Source organism: Dasypus novemcinctus, chromosome 6 (assembly GCF_030445035.2).
Source record: "Dasypus novemcinctus isolate mDasNov1 chromosome 6, mDasNov1.1.hap2, whole genome shotgun sequence".
Taxonomy (NCBI): Eukaryota; Metazoa; Chordata; class Mammalia; order Cingulata; family Dasypodidae; genus Dasypus; species Dasypus novemcinctus.
This window is the reverse complement of record NC_080678.1, coordinates 37,511,536-37,527,249: the sequence shown is the minus strand read 5'-3', so window position 1 is coordinate 37,527,249 and position 15,714 is coordinate 37,511,536. Positions and strand designations below refer to the sequence as shown.

At 42.2% G+C, this 15,714-nt stretch overlaps 1 protein-coding gene across 12 annotated transcripts in view; it reads right to left on the bottom strand.

Annotated features, from left to right (window-relative positions):
- The window catches only part of GBF1 (golgi brefeldin A resistant guanine nucleotide exchange factor 1), a 136,197-nt gene that overhangs the window by 21,825 nt on the left and 98,658 nt on the right, over positions 1 to 15,714 (bottom strand). For 4 of the 12 annotated variants that reach the window (XM_058298584.2, XM_058298586.2, XM_058298585.2 and 1 more), the window contains exons 4-9: positions 13,246 to 13,377; positions 4,493 to 4,611; positions 3,851 to 3,959; positions 3,271 to 3,331; positions 2,155 to 2,209; positions 1,324 to 1,422 (exon numbers count right to left, since the gene is read on the bottom strand). In XM_058298584.2, coding sequence (XP_058154567.1) covers positions 1,324 to 1,422; positions 2,155 to 2,209; positions 3,271 to 3,331; positions 3,851 to 3,959; positions 4,493 to 4,611; positions 13,246 to 13,377 — 575 coding nt within the window. The remainder of the gene's footprint in view (positions 1 to 1,323; positions 1,423 to 2,154; positions 2,210 to 3,270; positions 3,332 to 3,850; positions 3,960 to 4,492; positions 4,612 to 13,245; positions 13,378 to 15,714) is intronic. The other 8 variants (XM_058298588.2, XM_058298590.2, XM_058298589.2 and 5 more) reach the window with 2 other exon arrangements.

Here is a 15,714-nt window from a genome sequence, read left to right as displayed (position 1 = left end):
CCTTCTCTCCAGAAGATTCCACCATTTCAGGGACTTAAGGAACTCCTACTTCCACTGAGAAGCCAATAACTCACTCAGATTCCTTCCCACACTAGGATCAGTCCTTCCTCACTGTTTCCTTCTCTGTCTTCTGCAAAGTTAGCTCTACCCCGGTCATTTCAATGAGCTTTCTCTGTCTCCTGAGAGACAAATGGCTGGTAGTTTTCACAGATGCCTCAGTCATTAAAAAGTATAGTTGTGCTCCCTGGCCTATGGTCCTAAGGGGTGTGTGTGTGGCGGGGGGTATGCAGGGGGCAGCAGTAGGAGTTCATGGTACCCTATACCACTTTATCTGTACAGCTCTGTATTCCCAAAGGACAAGATAAGCTCTATTAAAAAAGGGCAGGTCCTAGGTTAATAATCATAGCAACATGCCTGGTAGCCACTGAAGAGAGCTGCAACTTGAGTCTAGCCAAGCACACAAATGAAACTTGAGACAACGCATGCAAAGAATAGAGGTCTATGGACTGCCTAGCTGGGTACACCTGCATACACACATGTGCACACACACACATATACTCATAGTTATTTTTATCTTCAATACCTGGATGTCTACAACCCCATCTCTAGCATGCACACTCTTGTGCTAGATGGCTTAGATAGCCCATACCTCCTTCTCTTCCTCTTCTTCCTTAAGGCAGGGATATGGGGGTTAGGGTTGCCTTTAGCTTGAATCATTCCCCTAAACTCTCTTACATCTTAATTTTTAAAGGAGAGGATCTGCAAAGATGCCAAGTATTTCCAGGGTCCTGGGCTACCCTGGCACCTGGCTTCTTGCCATCAATCTAGAGTTCTAAACTATGGAATAGCCCCTTTAACAGTAATTAAGAAAAGAAAAAAAAAAAAAGATACCAGCTGGATGGACTACCTTTTCCCTACAAACCCAGTCCAGAACCGTGCTCTCTACACCAGCCTGGAGATGGGGAGAAGGTAGAAGAGAAGGAAGGGCCTTGCTAGGAGGGCCCTCATAGTTTTCCTAGGAATGGTAAATCTTAACCCTTTCCATAAGATGACAGCAGGACCCAGGCTCTCTATCTAGGCTTACTAGATGATGTATCACCAGTTCAAAGCCTCCTTTTCTTGCTATCAGGCAACCAGATGCCCTGGGAGAATTCCCAATGCTGAAAAACTACAAATACATGCAACTCTTCTAAAGCCATGCTCTGTTACAAAGGAGGGGTAAGTTGTGCTCTACACAATGGAAACAGGACCCAGGTGTTACAAATAAACATTTAAAGAAATAAACTTTAAAAGGGGGGAAAGGAGAGGGAGAGGGAGAGAGACCTTGAGATTCTTAAAGAGTAGTACCCTCTCTAACTGGTTCAGGGCTTTGGGCTGCTCCCCACTACTTAGCTCCAGTTTGTTGAGGAGACATGGAGAAATCTGTGAAAGACAGGCAAACGCACAATTTAAACAGTGAAATAAACACAGACACACACCAATGGGGCACAGGGCAGGAATGGGGATGGATGGCAGGGGCAGGGGAAGGTCAGGTGTGTGCACCAAACAGCCAAGGGCCATCTCCATGGGCAGAATCTCTTATGGCTATAAGCAGAATCCTCATCAGAGGCCTGTCAAGTCCAGGGCTTCAGTTCAAGACAGAAAGAGGCCATTCTTCTGACCACCAATCTTCTCTAGAATTTGAGAACCTTCTGACCTTGACCTGGAGTCAGGCTTGATTTATCTCCTCAACTGTGTTAGCACAAGCATAAGCCCAGACTAATCCAGCATTAGGGTAGGATTTAGGACAGCCTTTCTGGGCCTCCTACCTGCTCACAAGACTGGATCCTGAGGGAGTGGCAGGACTTTAATCTTGGTCAACTTACATTTTCACCCCAACCTGTGTACCTCACCCAGTTTCCATGAAGGACTGGGTCATCAGCTTAGGTGGTGGGATAAAGATAGGTTAGGAAGGAAAAGTTGGGGAAGTAGAGGCATTGGGAGAGAATAACTTTTTCACTGAAGAAATGATAGTTATTTCTAGATTCCAAGCAGACCTGTATAGATAAAAGCATATTTTTTGCTAAGCAAGGCTATCCAGAAAAATCCTGGCACCCCTGAAGTTGGGAGATCTAGGCTTGGATAAGGGATAGCAGACCAGTTCCCAGATCATACCTTCTTCATGTTGGTTCCCACATAGTTCTTGGGTTCTTCTTTAAACTGAGGTAACCTACAAGATAGAGAATTCCCAGGGAACATCATTAGGGATAATGAAAAATTCTCCCTTCTATGCCAGCCATAACCCAGAGATGCTCTGGGTCAGAGCATGCCATCTCAAGAAAAGCCAGGAAGAGAAGCAGGATAATTTCACCCTTTTTAGGGCTTCATCAAAGGCCACAGGAATTGAGGGATGTATGACATGAATACTTTCTGAAAGAGAAGGTAAAGTCATTAGGACAAGATTAAGTGCTCTTGGAATGTGGAAATTCTTTTCAGTCTTTTCTGACACCTTACTTGTGTTCACTTGCTGAAAGCCAAGAGATGGGGAGAGGACAGTCTATCAAAATCCCAAAGACTGGGTATAGAGTGAAAAGTAAAAGGTTAATTGAAGTTTTGAAACCAGCAAATTTGAGCCTGAGGAGTAAGAATTCTTTGCAGCAGGGTCCAAATTATATATAGATCTGGAGCACAAAAAGACATCCCATGGGAGGTTTTAAAGTCATCTCTTCAGCTCTTCTCAAAGCTAATCTATTGAAAGAAGGTATAGGAAACTGGCAGTTAGGCATAGCATGAAAAGGCCTCCTAGGCCCTAGCTGAGGGACTTGCCTATGGTAATTGACCATCTCAGTTTGTCTGGGACTGAGGGATTTCCTGAGATATGTGATCTTCAGTGCTAAAGACAGTCGGTTCCAGGCAAACCAGGATTGCTACCTAACCTGGGCCCTCTCCAGGAGCTCAGCTCCCTCTTCCAGGCTCCCTTGAGCCTGGCTTCTTCTCTGGGTTCCCTTTCCCAGCTGCTACCTGTGCAGAAACAGACACTAGTTTTGGGAAACAGAATGAGGTCTTTCAGCCTAGATCAAATAACCTTCTGCCTCCCAATGAGGCCAAGTCAGCTCCCTCCTCCTTCTCCCTTGCCCGGTAACCCTAGTCCTAGAGAACTATCCCAATTTATAATCCCAGTGGCCTCTGATGTGGCTGTGGGGTTGGCTAGGTCCCTGAAGTGGCTGTATAGAAGCAGGCAGGCTCAAGGGGCCTGGGCAGCCGGGCTGAAGCAAACAGCAGCAGGTTTACCTTGTGAAGAGCAGCTGCACCATGTCTACGAGAGTGTGCTCTGCGGATTTTCTCAATAACTCTGCACAGGCAAAAACAAATAACACAGGTGTCATTACTTGCTGTGCTATTATCAGGAGGCTTCTGAGAGCAGACTCCCCTCCAAACCTTGTTTACCAAGGATTATGCCAAACTTATTAAAACCAGCTCCAGTTCAGCCTGGCAGCCATAACTCAGTGGTCCAGTAGGTGGCACTACCGAGTCAGGAAAAAAAGGGGGTGCAATGGATATGTTCTTTGCAGTTGCAGGCTGGTGTCAATCCCAGAAACCCTAAGGGAGGGAGACCTGGTACTTGGGCTGAGTTGGCCTGGGATCCATCCAACTCCTGCCCTAGCACAATAGGTTGAGGTCTCTATTCTAGTGTCACAACAAATAGTCAAGAATAGAATAGAGGTTTCTAAACCCCTATGGCTCCACCAGTTAAGAGATGGAGAAGTCCTGAATTTTTCATTTCTCTGGTCTTCAAAGACAGCATCCTGTGTTCTTACACTCACATATACTAGCTCAGGAAAGGTGACACAGAAAAGATTTAAGCACATACCACTGAGCCTCATTTCAAAGCAGATCCGGAAACAAGACTGCATAATCTCACACACAGATTCATTGGTCAGGTGGGCACCCACTGGGGTTAGCAACAGAGTCCGCAGAACCTACCAGAAAGAAAGGGGGAGATACTGTGATAAACAAGGCAGGTTGTGTGAAGGGGAGTGTAACTGAAAGAGAAAAGCTCTTTATGTCTCTCTAGTCTCCGGGGGAAGCACTCAGCGGTGAGAAAGAAAGGTTAGCAAGAACACTGCCCTTGCTTCAGTTTGGTAGGGGGGGCTCTTCCAGGAGCTTGTCTTGGGAACTATTTCTTTATTTTGCACAACCCTGTCATGGCATAGAATTCATTCCAGCCCTAGCCCATGAGTCCAACAGATGGATGGCCCAGATACAGTCTGTCAAAGGTTTAAGTGTATTAAAGGCTTCCGGTATTTGGTATCAATTCATTTAAAGCTTTTAATTATTTTCCTTAGAAAAAGCTTTTACTTTGGGTACCTGAGCTGCTTGTTTGGAAACAAAGTTGCTCCCTAAGCCTCAGTGGAATCAAAACACAGCTTCATGCTCCAGACAGACTCCACGTAAGCAGAGCCTGTGGCACCAGCTCCTGGCCATTAGTCTAATTGCTCTCCCTTCCGCTTACCTGAAGGATTTTCATCAGGACAACCTCATCGCTGGCAGGATCCGTGCCCACAAAACGGGCATGGGTGACAGCATCTGCCATATTCTCCATGCCCTCTGCTGTGCCCTCATGAGTGGGATCTGCTCCAGTAAAAAAGGAAAGACTAAATCAAGTGCAGAGGAGAGAGTAAAGGCAAGGCATCCTGTCTAGGGACTCTTTTAAGAGATTTTGGTTTTCTCCTTCCCAATTCCCTAACCTTTGGCTCCTTGAGTTATCTGAGAATTTTTGCCTGTAACTGTCTTTAATGAGCTCCTCAGCATAAACTGAACTATGAAACAGTGGTTCTCAAACATAAGCATGCATCAGAATCACCTGGAGAGCTTATTAAACTACAAATGGTTGGGTCCCCATCCCAGAATTTTTTATTTAGTAGGTATGGGGTGGGGTCTGTAATTTGCATTATTTGCTCTTAAGTGAAGCTAACATTGTTGGTTAGCTTCGGAAACCATTGGTGTAAAGCTACTCATTTCCTGAAGGAAAGGTCTGGAAATATGAGTTTTTTAGCCCAGAGCAGGAGCTAAGAAGGGTCAAACTTTGAATGCCAAGGGTGCAGCCTTTCTCTTTTCATCTCTCAACACAGCTTCTCTCTGTTTGCTTTTAAACATTTGTGTTCAGGCATAACTGAGGTAGGGGAGCAGGGGGAGTAAGAGTCTGCTGCCAATACTCATACCACATTACAGCAGCTCAGAAACAGTTTTTCCTGCTTTGGTTTCATTTTTATTTAAAACACTATGGTGGGAAGCTGATGTGGCTCAAGTGATTGAGCTCCTGCCTACCACACGAGAGGTCTTGGGTTCGGTTCCCAGTGCCTCCTAGAAAAGATGAGCAAGACAGCTGGTGTGATGGGCAGGGGTGGCAAGCTGACACAACAAGATGAAGCAAAAAGGAAACACAAAAAGGAAAGACGATGAGAGACAATAAAGCAGGGAGCTGAGGTAGCTCAAGCAATTGAGCGTCTCTCTCCCACATGGGAGGTCCCAGGTTCAGTTCCCAGTGCCTCCTAAAGAGAAGACAAGCAGACACAGAGAGCATACAGTGAATGGACAAAGAGAACAGACAGTGAATGCAAAAAATGAGAGGGATGGGGAATAAATAAAACCAATCCCCCCCAAAAAAAAACTAATATGGTATATTTGATGGATATGGAGTGTTTGCAAATAAAATTTAAATTTGCATATTGAGTTAGAAGACCTATGATCCTGGACTATACAGATGATGGTAATAAACCTAATAACAATAATACAACTAACACATGGAAGTATTTTTGCCTATGCAACAAGCATAGTGTTAAACTCTTTCCAGACATTTATTTATTTACTTACTTATTTATGCATTTATTTTAGGAGGTACAGGGGATTGAACCTGGGGTCTCATATGTGAAGCAGGTGCTCAACCACCAAGCTACACCACTCCCCTACATTTTTGTTTTAAAATAGTTTCAAATTTATAGGACAGTTACAAGAATAATACAAACCCCAAACAGAAAACTTCAAGATACCCATACCCACCCAGATACCCAGATTCATCAATTTTAACATTTTTCCACATTTATTGTCTGTATCATTCTATTTATCTATCCAATCTATCTATCCATTGATCCATTTACTGAACACTTGAGTGTAAGTCATATATATCATGTCCTTGAACACTTAATACTGACATGTATTAATACATTTCCTAAGAACAAGGATATTCACTTATGTAGCCACTTTAGGTGCGGTAATCAAGTTTAAGAAATTCAACATTTATATACAGCTACAGTCTAAAGTCCATTTTTTTTCATATGTCCCAACCATGTCCCTTTGAGAAAACTCCCTTACTAGATCCTACCCAGGATCAAGTATTGCATTTAGTTGTCATCATCTCTTTAGTTGTTCTTACTTTTTCTTTTCTTTCTATAATTGTGGGAACATATATACAACATAAACTTTCCTAACTAAAGCATTTCAAGCACACTACCTCAATGTGATTAGTCACATTCACAATATTGTGGTACCATCACTACCGTCTATTACTAAAATTTTCCCATCTCTCCAAATAGAAACATACATACATTATGCATTAACTCCCTAGTCCCCTGCTCCCCACCCCCCAACCTAGTCTTATTTCTGTCTATGAGATTGTATATTCTCCAAAATTCTCTTTGTTACTACATTGGGGCTTAAATTTAACATTCTAAATCTGTAACAATTTTGTTTTTCCTTTGATATCACTTAATTTCAATAGCATACACAAACTATGTTCCTATATCCCTCTGTCCTCCCGCCTTTATGTAGTTCACAAATTATGTTTCTACATTGAGTCCCAAACCACTGACTTATCATTACATTTTATACATTTGCCTTTTAGATTCTATAGGAAGTAAAAATTAGAGTTACAAGCCCAAATTACAATAGAACTGACATTTATATTTACCTATGTCATTACCCTCACCAGAGAACTTTATTTCTTCATGCTACTTCGATCTATTGTCTATTGTCCTTCCCTTTCAACTTGCAGAATTCTCTTTAGTATCCCTTGTAGGACTGGTCTAGTGGAAACAAACTCCCTCAGCTTTTGCTTCTCTAGGAATGTTTTAATCTCTCCTTCATTTTTGAAAGACCACTTTGCTGGAAATGGTATTCTTGGTTGGCAGTTTTTTTCCTCAGTACTTTAAATACATCATCCTACTGCATTCTTGCCTCCATGGTTTCTGATGAGAAATTGGCACTTAATCTTATTTAGACTCCCTTATATGTGACATGTTGCTTCTCTCTCATGGCTTTCAGAATGCTCTTTATATTTGGCATTCCATAGTCTGCTTACGATATGTCATGGCTTGGTCTATTTGGGCTTATCCTGTTTGGACACTGTTGAGCATTTTGGATGTGTCTATTCATGGCTTTCGTTAAATTTGGGAAGTTTTCAGCCATTATTTCTTTGAATGTTCTCTTTGCCTCCTTTTCTCTCTTCTCCTGGGACTCCCACAATGTAATATATTGGTACGCCTGCCAGTGTCCCACAGGTTCCTCAAACTGTTTACTTTTCTTCATTCTTTTCTCTTTCGACTCCTCAGACTGGATGATTTCAATTGTCTTATCTTCAAGTTCACTGATTCTTCTGCCAGGTCTGATCTGCTGTTGAACTCGTCTAAGTAATTTTTAATTTCTGTTACTGTTCAACTCTACTTTGTTCCTTTTCATAATTTCCATCTTTCTATTGATAATCTTTTTGCATTCATCTTGATTTCTAGATTTCTTTTTGTTCTTTGTTCATTTGTTCTTTAGCAATTTGAGCATAATTAGGATTTTTATTTATTTATTTTTTTTAAGTTTTTGTTTAGTATGTCCGAAGTGTGGTTCTCCTCATTGATGGCTTCTAACACTACTCTTTTTGCCTGGGCCATCTCTTCCTGTTTCTTCTTTTGTTTTATAGATTTTTGTTGAAACCTGGGTATTTTGATTTTAATATATTATCACTGGGATTTAGACTCTGAGGCATCATCTGTTCCTTATGCTTGCATCCAGCTAGTGTTATGACCAACTTTTCCTTTGATGCCAGGAGCTAACAACAACAAGGGGGAGGAGATGGGGGAAGAAGAAGGAGATGGAAACAAATAAAACAGCTTTCCTATTCTTTGTAGACTGACCAGTGCCAAGTGCTCTCCTTCAGGGCTTATCCATACAATGAGTTTAGAGAATAGCTCTAGGCCAAAGCATATGGGCCTCCCTGATCCTTTCTTCACATGTGTCTTACCTTGGGCCTATGGTAGCTCTAGAAATTCCTCTATTTACATGGTTACAATGTCCTCTTTCCCCAAGGAAACAGCTTTCTCAAGGTCCTAGGAATTGTACTGCATGATTTCCAGCCAACAATCCCTTGCCTCAGGGAGCATGATTTGACTGTTCTGCCCCAGTATTCTATAGGAGAGCTTGGTGAGCTGTTTTCTACACACAGAGCAAGTTCTGGGATGATGAGTTTCTCAGACCACCACCAGAGAGACTGGGCCAGACATACGCTCTTATTATGTGCATGTGTGCTACCTCTGGATTCAGGACCAGGGACTCACACTGGGAACACAGACTGGTTCCATTTTGAGCCAGTGAGGGAGGTGGAGAGGCCAGCCCAAGGCACCAGGAGATCATACTGCTTTTACGTATGCTTTCTTGATTCAGCGCTTGTCCTGTTACTGCAGTTCTTTAATTGTTTTCTGGAAATTTGAGAAATATTCTTGCTGGTTGTTCAAAATTTCTATGGGAGGACAGAGCCCTGAAGAGTCTCACTCTGCCATCTTGATGGGTACACTCCCCCAATTTCAATATAGTCCTCCAAAATATGTTATAAATCATGTTGTAAATCATGTACTCATATTATCCACATTTTCACAGATGTGAACTGGGAGGCACAAGCAGGTTAAATAACTTGCCAAAAGTTATATATCCAGTGAGTGTCAGAGGAAAGCAGCAGCAAATCAAACCAAACCAAACCAATATGGCATTGAGCAAGAATCTTGTTAGTATGCTTAACTGAATAGGCACTAGGAGGTAAAACATAACAAACTAAACAGAGCTGGACTCTAGTTAATTGGAGAGTGGGAGGGAGGGAGGATTTCAGCTGTGAATAAGGAAAGGGGACAGGCTAGAAGTCAGCCAGCCAGCACAGTGCTAGAAGCTAACATATACGCTGCCAAGGTGTGTGTGTGGAGGGCAGAGCTCTGCTCCCAGTCAAGTGCTGAATAGTCACAAGCAGTAGCCAAAGAAGTTGCCTCCATCAAGGCCTGTAGAAGTGCCTGGATTGTTGGGCTTCTGCCCCAGCTCTGCTCTGAAGGCCCCTTTCCACTGCTTTTCAGTCCTGAGAGGGGAGCAGAAGTAGGAGAAAAGGCAGGGACATGATAGAATTTTGTGAGAGACAGAGAAAGTTGTTTTATTTATTTATTTATTTATTTTACTTTATTTTATTTTTTATTGATTTTGTAATAATATTACATTAAACATATATATATATGAGGTCCCTTTGAACCCTACCACCCCCACCTCACCTCTCCCCCCCCCCCCAGCAACACTCCTTCCCATCATCATGACATATCCATTGCATTTGGCAGGTACATCTTTGGGCACCTCTGTACCTCATGGTCAATGGTCCACATCATGGCCCATACTCTCCCCCATTCCATCCAGTGGGCCCTGTGAGGATTTACAATGTCCGGTGATTGCCCCTGAAGCACCATCCAGGGCAGCTCCATGTCCCAAAGACGCCTCCACCTCTCATCTCTTCCTGCCTTTCCCCATACCCATCAGCCATCATGTCCACTTTTCTCAATCCAATGCCACCTTTTCTATGTGGACACTGGATTGGTTGTGTCCATTGCACCTCTATGTCAAGAGGAGGCTCAGATTCCACATGGATGCTGGATGCAATCCTCCCACTTTCAGTTGTAATCACTCTAGGCTCCATGGTGTGGTGGTTGTCCTTCTTCAACTCCATCTTAGCTGAGTGTGGTGAGCCCAATAAGTCAGATTGTAGGTGCTGGAGTCTGTTGAGGCTCAGGATCTGGCTATCACATTGTCAGTCCAGAGATTCAAATCCCCTAAATATATCTTAAACCCCGACACTAACTGCACCTCCAGCATATTAGCATGAAAGTCTTATGAAGAGAGATCCCATCTGAGTCCAGATTCATCACACATAAACACCAGTTCCAAAGAGGGGCCATCTGCCCTGGTAGTTAACCCCATTGGCCATGACCATAACTCCCATGGGTCTTTTTAGCCCTCGAAGGAACCGATATCTGGGGGTTGTATCTGCTTTATCTGTCTCTCAGACTCTGCTCAGTTGTGCATAAGGGCAATCCTTCTGACAGCCTCCAGACTCTTTTTTAGAGACTCGTAGAGAAAGTTGTTTTAGAAGTAGCATGGTATATAATTCAGGGTCACCTCCTAGCTTCACCTAATAGGAATTAGAAGAAAATTCTTCAATTTTTCCTTTCCTGGTACCTGCGATTAATGGAGTTGCTGAGCTTCAACCTCAGGGAATGGCTGAGAAACTTGAACATTTCTCTCACAAAAATGTACCAGAAGAATTTCATTAGCTGTGAGTGATTTTTACTTGTTTTCTTCTGTCCTTGGCAAAGATTCTTTTTCCTACTTAAAGTATCCTCTTACTCATCACCAGGAATGGCTACTCTAGAGGTCATGCAGGAGGAAACCAATTTCATGATGATATGTTGTGTAATAAAGAGACCCATCTCCTTCTATCACCCCAACTCTCTGCCTTTCTCTCAATGAGCACACAAAAAATCCTATGCTCTTAACGTCCTAGCCTGAGTCCTCTCTCACAGCCCTGCTTGAAAACCCTTATTCAGACCTCCAGGGCCCACTGTGGGTCCCTTTCTTCTACAGGAAATCCAGGTCCTTTTCAGGGTTGTATGGTTTTTCCAGAGCTTAGTAGATGGCAACTTTGCTCCCAACTCACAATGTTCCTGGGGGTGCATTTCTTCCCCTCTTTTAGTAATCTCCCTTTGTAAGGTGGTTTAGGCTCTACTGATAAATCTCATTACAGCTCTTATTCCTGAGCATGAATGATATAACAAAGTTAATTTTCTTAAAAGGCAGGTAAGAGTGACAGGGCTTTTGAACCATAGGCAGGGCCCACCACCAAACCAGGCCATCAGTATCATAATTCCTGGTCTAGCAGGTGTGTGAGGGTCAAAAACAAAAGACTGGTCCTTGGAGTATGATCTAAAATACTTCCAGAAGTTTGGGTCACAGGCTTCTAGAAAAGCAGCCTAAACTGCTTGTTTGGTTTGGACCTGTTCACCAGGACTTCTCTTCCTCAATATCCTTCAGAATGTCCTCCTCTCCTGGTCACTCTGGAGCAGGCTGCAGGAAATTTTGCTAGTCTCATTGTCTTGGCCTTCTGGCTTTCATACGCTCCTTCCTGCCTCTTTTCTCATGCCTACTGTATTCACCACCTCCAGCATTCTCCTTTCCCTCCACAGGAAGCTCCAATGACCAGCTGGCCTGAGGTCTTCAATGACTAGCCTGTCTGCCAAGTGCAAGAAGAGGAGAAAGTACACGGACAAGAGAGCAAAGGGAAACGGCACAAAAGGGCAGCTGCTGGAGACTGTGAAGAGATGACCTGCAGGTGGTGCTCAGGACAAGGCTGGAAGTGGCTGGGTCTGATTTTGCTTAGAAGTAAGAAGCCAGGATGAGAGAGTACCTGAGAGGCTGAGGGGATATATTCAGAACCTAGCTGACACCCAGCAATCCTGCCCAGGATCCTGAATGCTTTAGCTATGCAAATCCAACTTTCTAGAAAAGATAAAGGTTTTTCTTATCTTGAACTTAATTAAAGTCATTTTCCTTTCTGGCTACCTACAGAATAAGCCTCATCTTTTCTTGTCCCCCTACTTAAAAATAAAGACAACTGCCTGTTTTCTATGTTTTTCACCTTTGCACACGGGCTGGTGATAGAAGAAAGGAATGTAAAATCTTGAGCAACAAGAGCAACTAAAAAGGAATCTGTAAAATGATACCATAAACAAATTCAGAGATAAACAACAGACTAGATGAAAATATTTGGGCTATATTGGGAAAAACATTTGTGATATTATGATAAAGGGTTAGAATTCCTAATATGTAAAGAGCTCCTACAAATTCCCAAGAAAAACAAAAAACAACGCAATAAAAAATAGCAAAGGAGAGGAAATTCAAATGGTAAACATCTAACTTCAAGAAAATAAAAATAACAAAATACCAGTTTTCACCCACCAAATTGGCACAAATAAAGAATAATGATAATTTCAGTGCTGGCGATAGAGCAGAGATATGGAAACTCTTATACAATGCTATATAAGAAATGTAAAATGCTATAATATTTTGGCAAAACCACCTTGTAGTATCTATGAAAATGTTATATGCACATGGCCTTTATTCCAGAAATCCTTATTATAAGAATGTATTAAAAAACAAAAATTCTTGATTTAGAAGGACACATGAACAAGACTTACTTATTTCAGCATTATTTATAATGTCTCCAAAGAGAAAATGACCTAAATATTAATAAATTATTGAATTGTGTTACACCTATACTATGGAAATTATATATTAAAGAGGCTAAATCAGACTGATAATTATAGCATGTACATCTTTCTAAGTTAACACCTTTAAGTGAGAAATAAAACATGTAGATATAATCCATTTTTATTTATTTTTTAAAAAGAGTGATACCTTACATATGAATATATTTATGTGTATGTGTGGACACACATAGAGAAGATATAGAAAGTCACATCAGGCTATTAACATTATTTATCTCAGCAAGAGTAAGAAACATTGAGAAAGACAGAAGAGACCATTATTTTTTCTTTTAGACACTCATTATTGTTTGTCTTCTTATAATAATCATGCATTATAATTATAACTTTAAAAAAATAAGCCAATATTAAGGGCCAACAAAACAAAACCTTAAAGGGCTCTCCACACATGTAACACCCTCCAAAGCACAGTCAGAGGAACCAGAGACCCGGGAAAACCTCCCTTTCCAGCACAACCTGAATCAATTAGCATGATGAGCAAGAAATAACAATCATATTTCTCTTCTATAAGGAAAGAGATGGCTTGGAAAAACTTCCCAGTATCACTAGCTCATTGCCTAAGGCCTGACCCCTACCACACTCTCTAGGAGAGACAGAAAATGAAATGCCACTGTTATCCAACAAAAGCCCAAGCTCTTACCTATGAGCGCATAGGACAGGAACTTGTTGACAGAGGTGAGAGCCAGTCCTGTGATAGGACCAGTGGTATCTTCAGAGCGAATCACTTCTAAGAATGGACGAAGGAACACATTGGGCTCAATCTCTGACAGTTCTGCAAGAAAAGAAACCAGGAATGAAGAAATGCCCTCTGACAGAAAGCTAAATCCTAGGAAAAGGTCCTTATTATTTGTGCTTTAAGGTTACAGGCCTTGGTTGTTGGATTGCTCTTTCTCCTTCTGGATTACCTTGAATCACATCCCAGACATTGTATCATTTTTATCTGTAAAGTTTTTTATCTATAGCTCTAAAAGATAGGGAGGAACAGATGTGGCTCAAGTGGTTGAACACCTGCCTCCCACATGGGAGGTCCCGGGTTAGGGCCCTGGTGCCTCCTGAAAAAACAAATGAAAAAAAAAAAAAACAACTCAGGGAAGCCATGTGGCTCAGTGGTTGAGCATCGGCTTCCCACATATGAGGTCCCAGGTTGTTTGATCCCCAGTGCCTGATACCTTAAAAAAAGAAAAAAGATAGGGAAGCTTGAAAAAAGAACATTATCAAGTTTGAAAAATTAACATTAAGTTTTTTTTTTATGATTTCTTTTTATTTATTCCCCACCCCACCCCCTTGTTTTGCACTCTCTGTCTGCTCTCTGTTTCAGTTTGCTGTGTATTCTCTGTGTCTGCTTGTCTTCTCCTCAGGAGGTACCAGAAACCAAACCTGGGACCTCCCATGTGATAGGCAGGAGCTCAAGTGCTTGAGTCACATAAGTCTTTAATATCATCAAACATTACGAGGTCAATTTTCCATATCCATTTCAGGAAGAAATACCCAAAATTTTCTCCCTCTCCAGTGAGATACAGGGAAACCTTGCTTTGTGCTCTGCTGGGTTTAGCCAGTGTGGCCAAGAGACCCCAGAGTTCCCCACTGCTATCTTTATGTCTTTTACTTATATAGTTTTGACCACTTCTTTTAGGGAAAGAGTGTAGCACATTCCAGAAGGGTGGAGGGAAACCTTCTTGAGGCTTATTGTCCCTTGCCAAAAAAAAATAAGCAGAAAAAGACTGTGTAGTCCCTCAGTCAGGGAGGCAGTTTATAATCTTGGAAGTTCCTAACTACACTCCTGCCTCCTTCCTGCCTACAGTTAAGCAGAGAGCTAACTGACCTGAGATGAAGGGGCAATTCACAATCCCTATTTTACAGGAGAGAAAAATGAGGCTCAGATAATATACATGATTGGCCCCCAATCATACAACTAGTAAGAAGCAGAGCTGGCTTTTGAACCCAGTCTACACAGTTCCAAAACTTGTAGAACTATTACATCTACTCTACTAATTACCAGGTTTAAGAAGCTGGACTTACTCTCTACCCTACTCTGCCCAGGGTTTAATATTTTGGGTTTTTTTTCAGTCTGTTGTGCTTTCATTTTTCAAAGACCAGCCCCCTAAAAAGGCTGGAAAGTTTAGGGATGTGGTCAAGGCTGCCCCACCTTTACAGACCTGAGAAAGCTGGGTTTTCTAAGCACCTTCATTTTCATGCAAATACAGGAAGCTTTCTGCTCAATCTCTGTACCACCCCACTCTCTGGGTAAACATTCCCTGGGCCTGGCTGCTCCTCAGATTAATGCTGTAATTAATTGGCAGACTGGGTAGCATTTTCATAGCCTGTCTGAGTAGCGATCACAAAGCTGCATAAAAGCTGCTTCTCACCCCCCATTGCCCCCACTTAGGGATGTACAATTTGTAGAAAAAAACCTGGAGAAAAACCTTCATGTGTGGGGGTGGGGTGGGGTAGTAGTAGTGGTTGAGATGTAAGGAGTAGAAATATTTGTAAAAACTGAAATACATAAAATACTTTTTAAAGGCACATTAAGGGAAGTGGATGTGGCTCAAGCAATCAGGCTCCCTTTTACCATATGGAAGGTCCAGGGTTGGATTCCCAGGGCCTCTTGGTAAAGGCAACCTGGCCTACGTGGCGAGTTGGCCCGTGTGGAGTGCTAGTGCAGCAAGATGATGCAACAAAGAGACACAGAGGAGAGACAATAAGAGACGCAGCAGACCAGGGAGCTGAGGTGGCGCAAGAGATTGAGCACCTCTCTTCCACCTCAGAAGGTCCAGGATTGGTTCCTTGCGCTGCCTAAAGAGAAGACAAGCAGAGAGAGAAGAATGCACAGTGAACGGACACAGAGAGCAGGCAGCAGTGGGGGCGGGAGGGGGGGGCAGGAGAAATAAATAAATCTTTAAAAAAGAAAAAGGGTACATTAAGCATTTTAAAATCATCTAGTCTTGCTATTTGAGGAGCAAAAATTCATTATATACAATTTGGCCTGTCATTTAAAAAATGGTCATGTTTGCATATTTTAACGTTTAAAAGTCTGGACAGAAAAAAATCTTTGAAAGGTGGAACAGGGAATAGATTTTCTACAACCATTTTTTTGCCTTCCTTCTTCCTC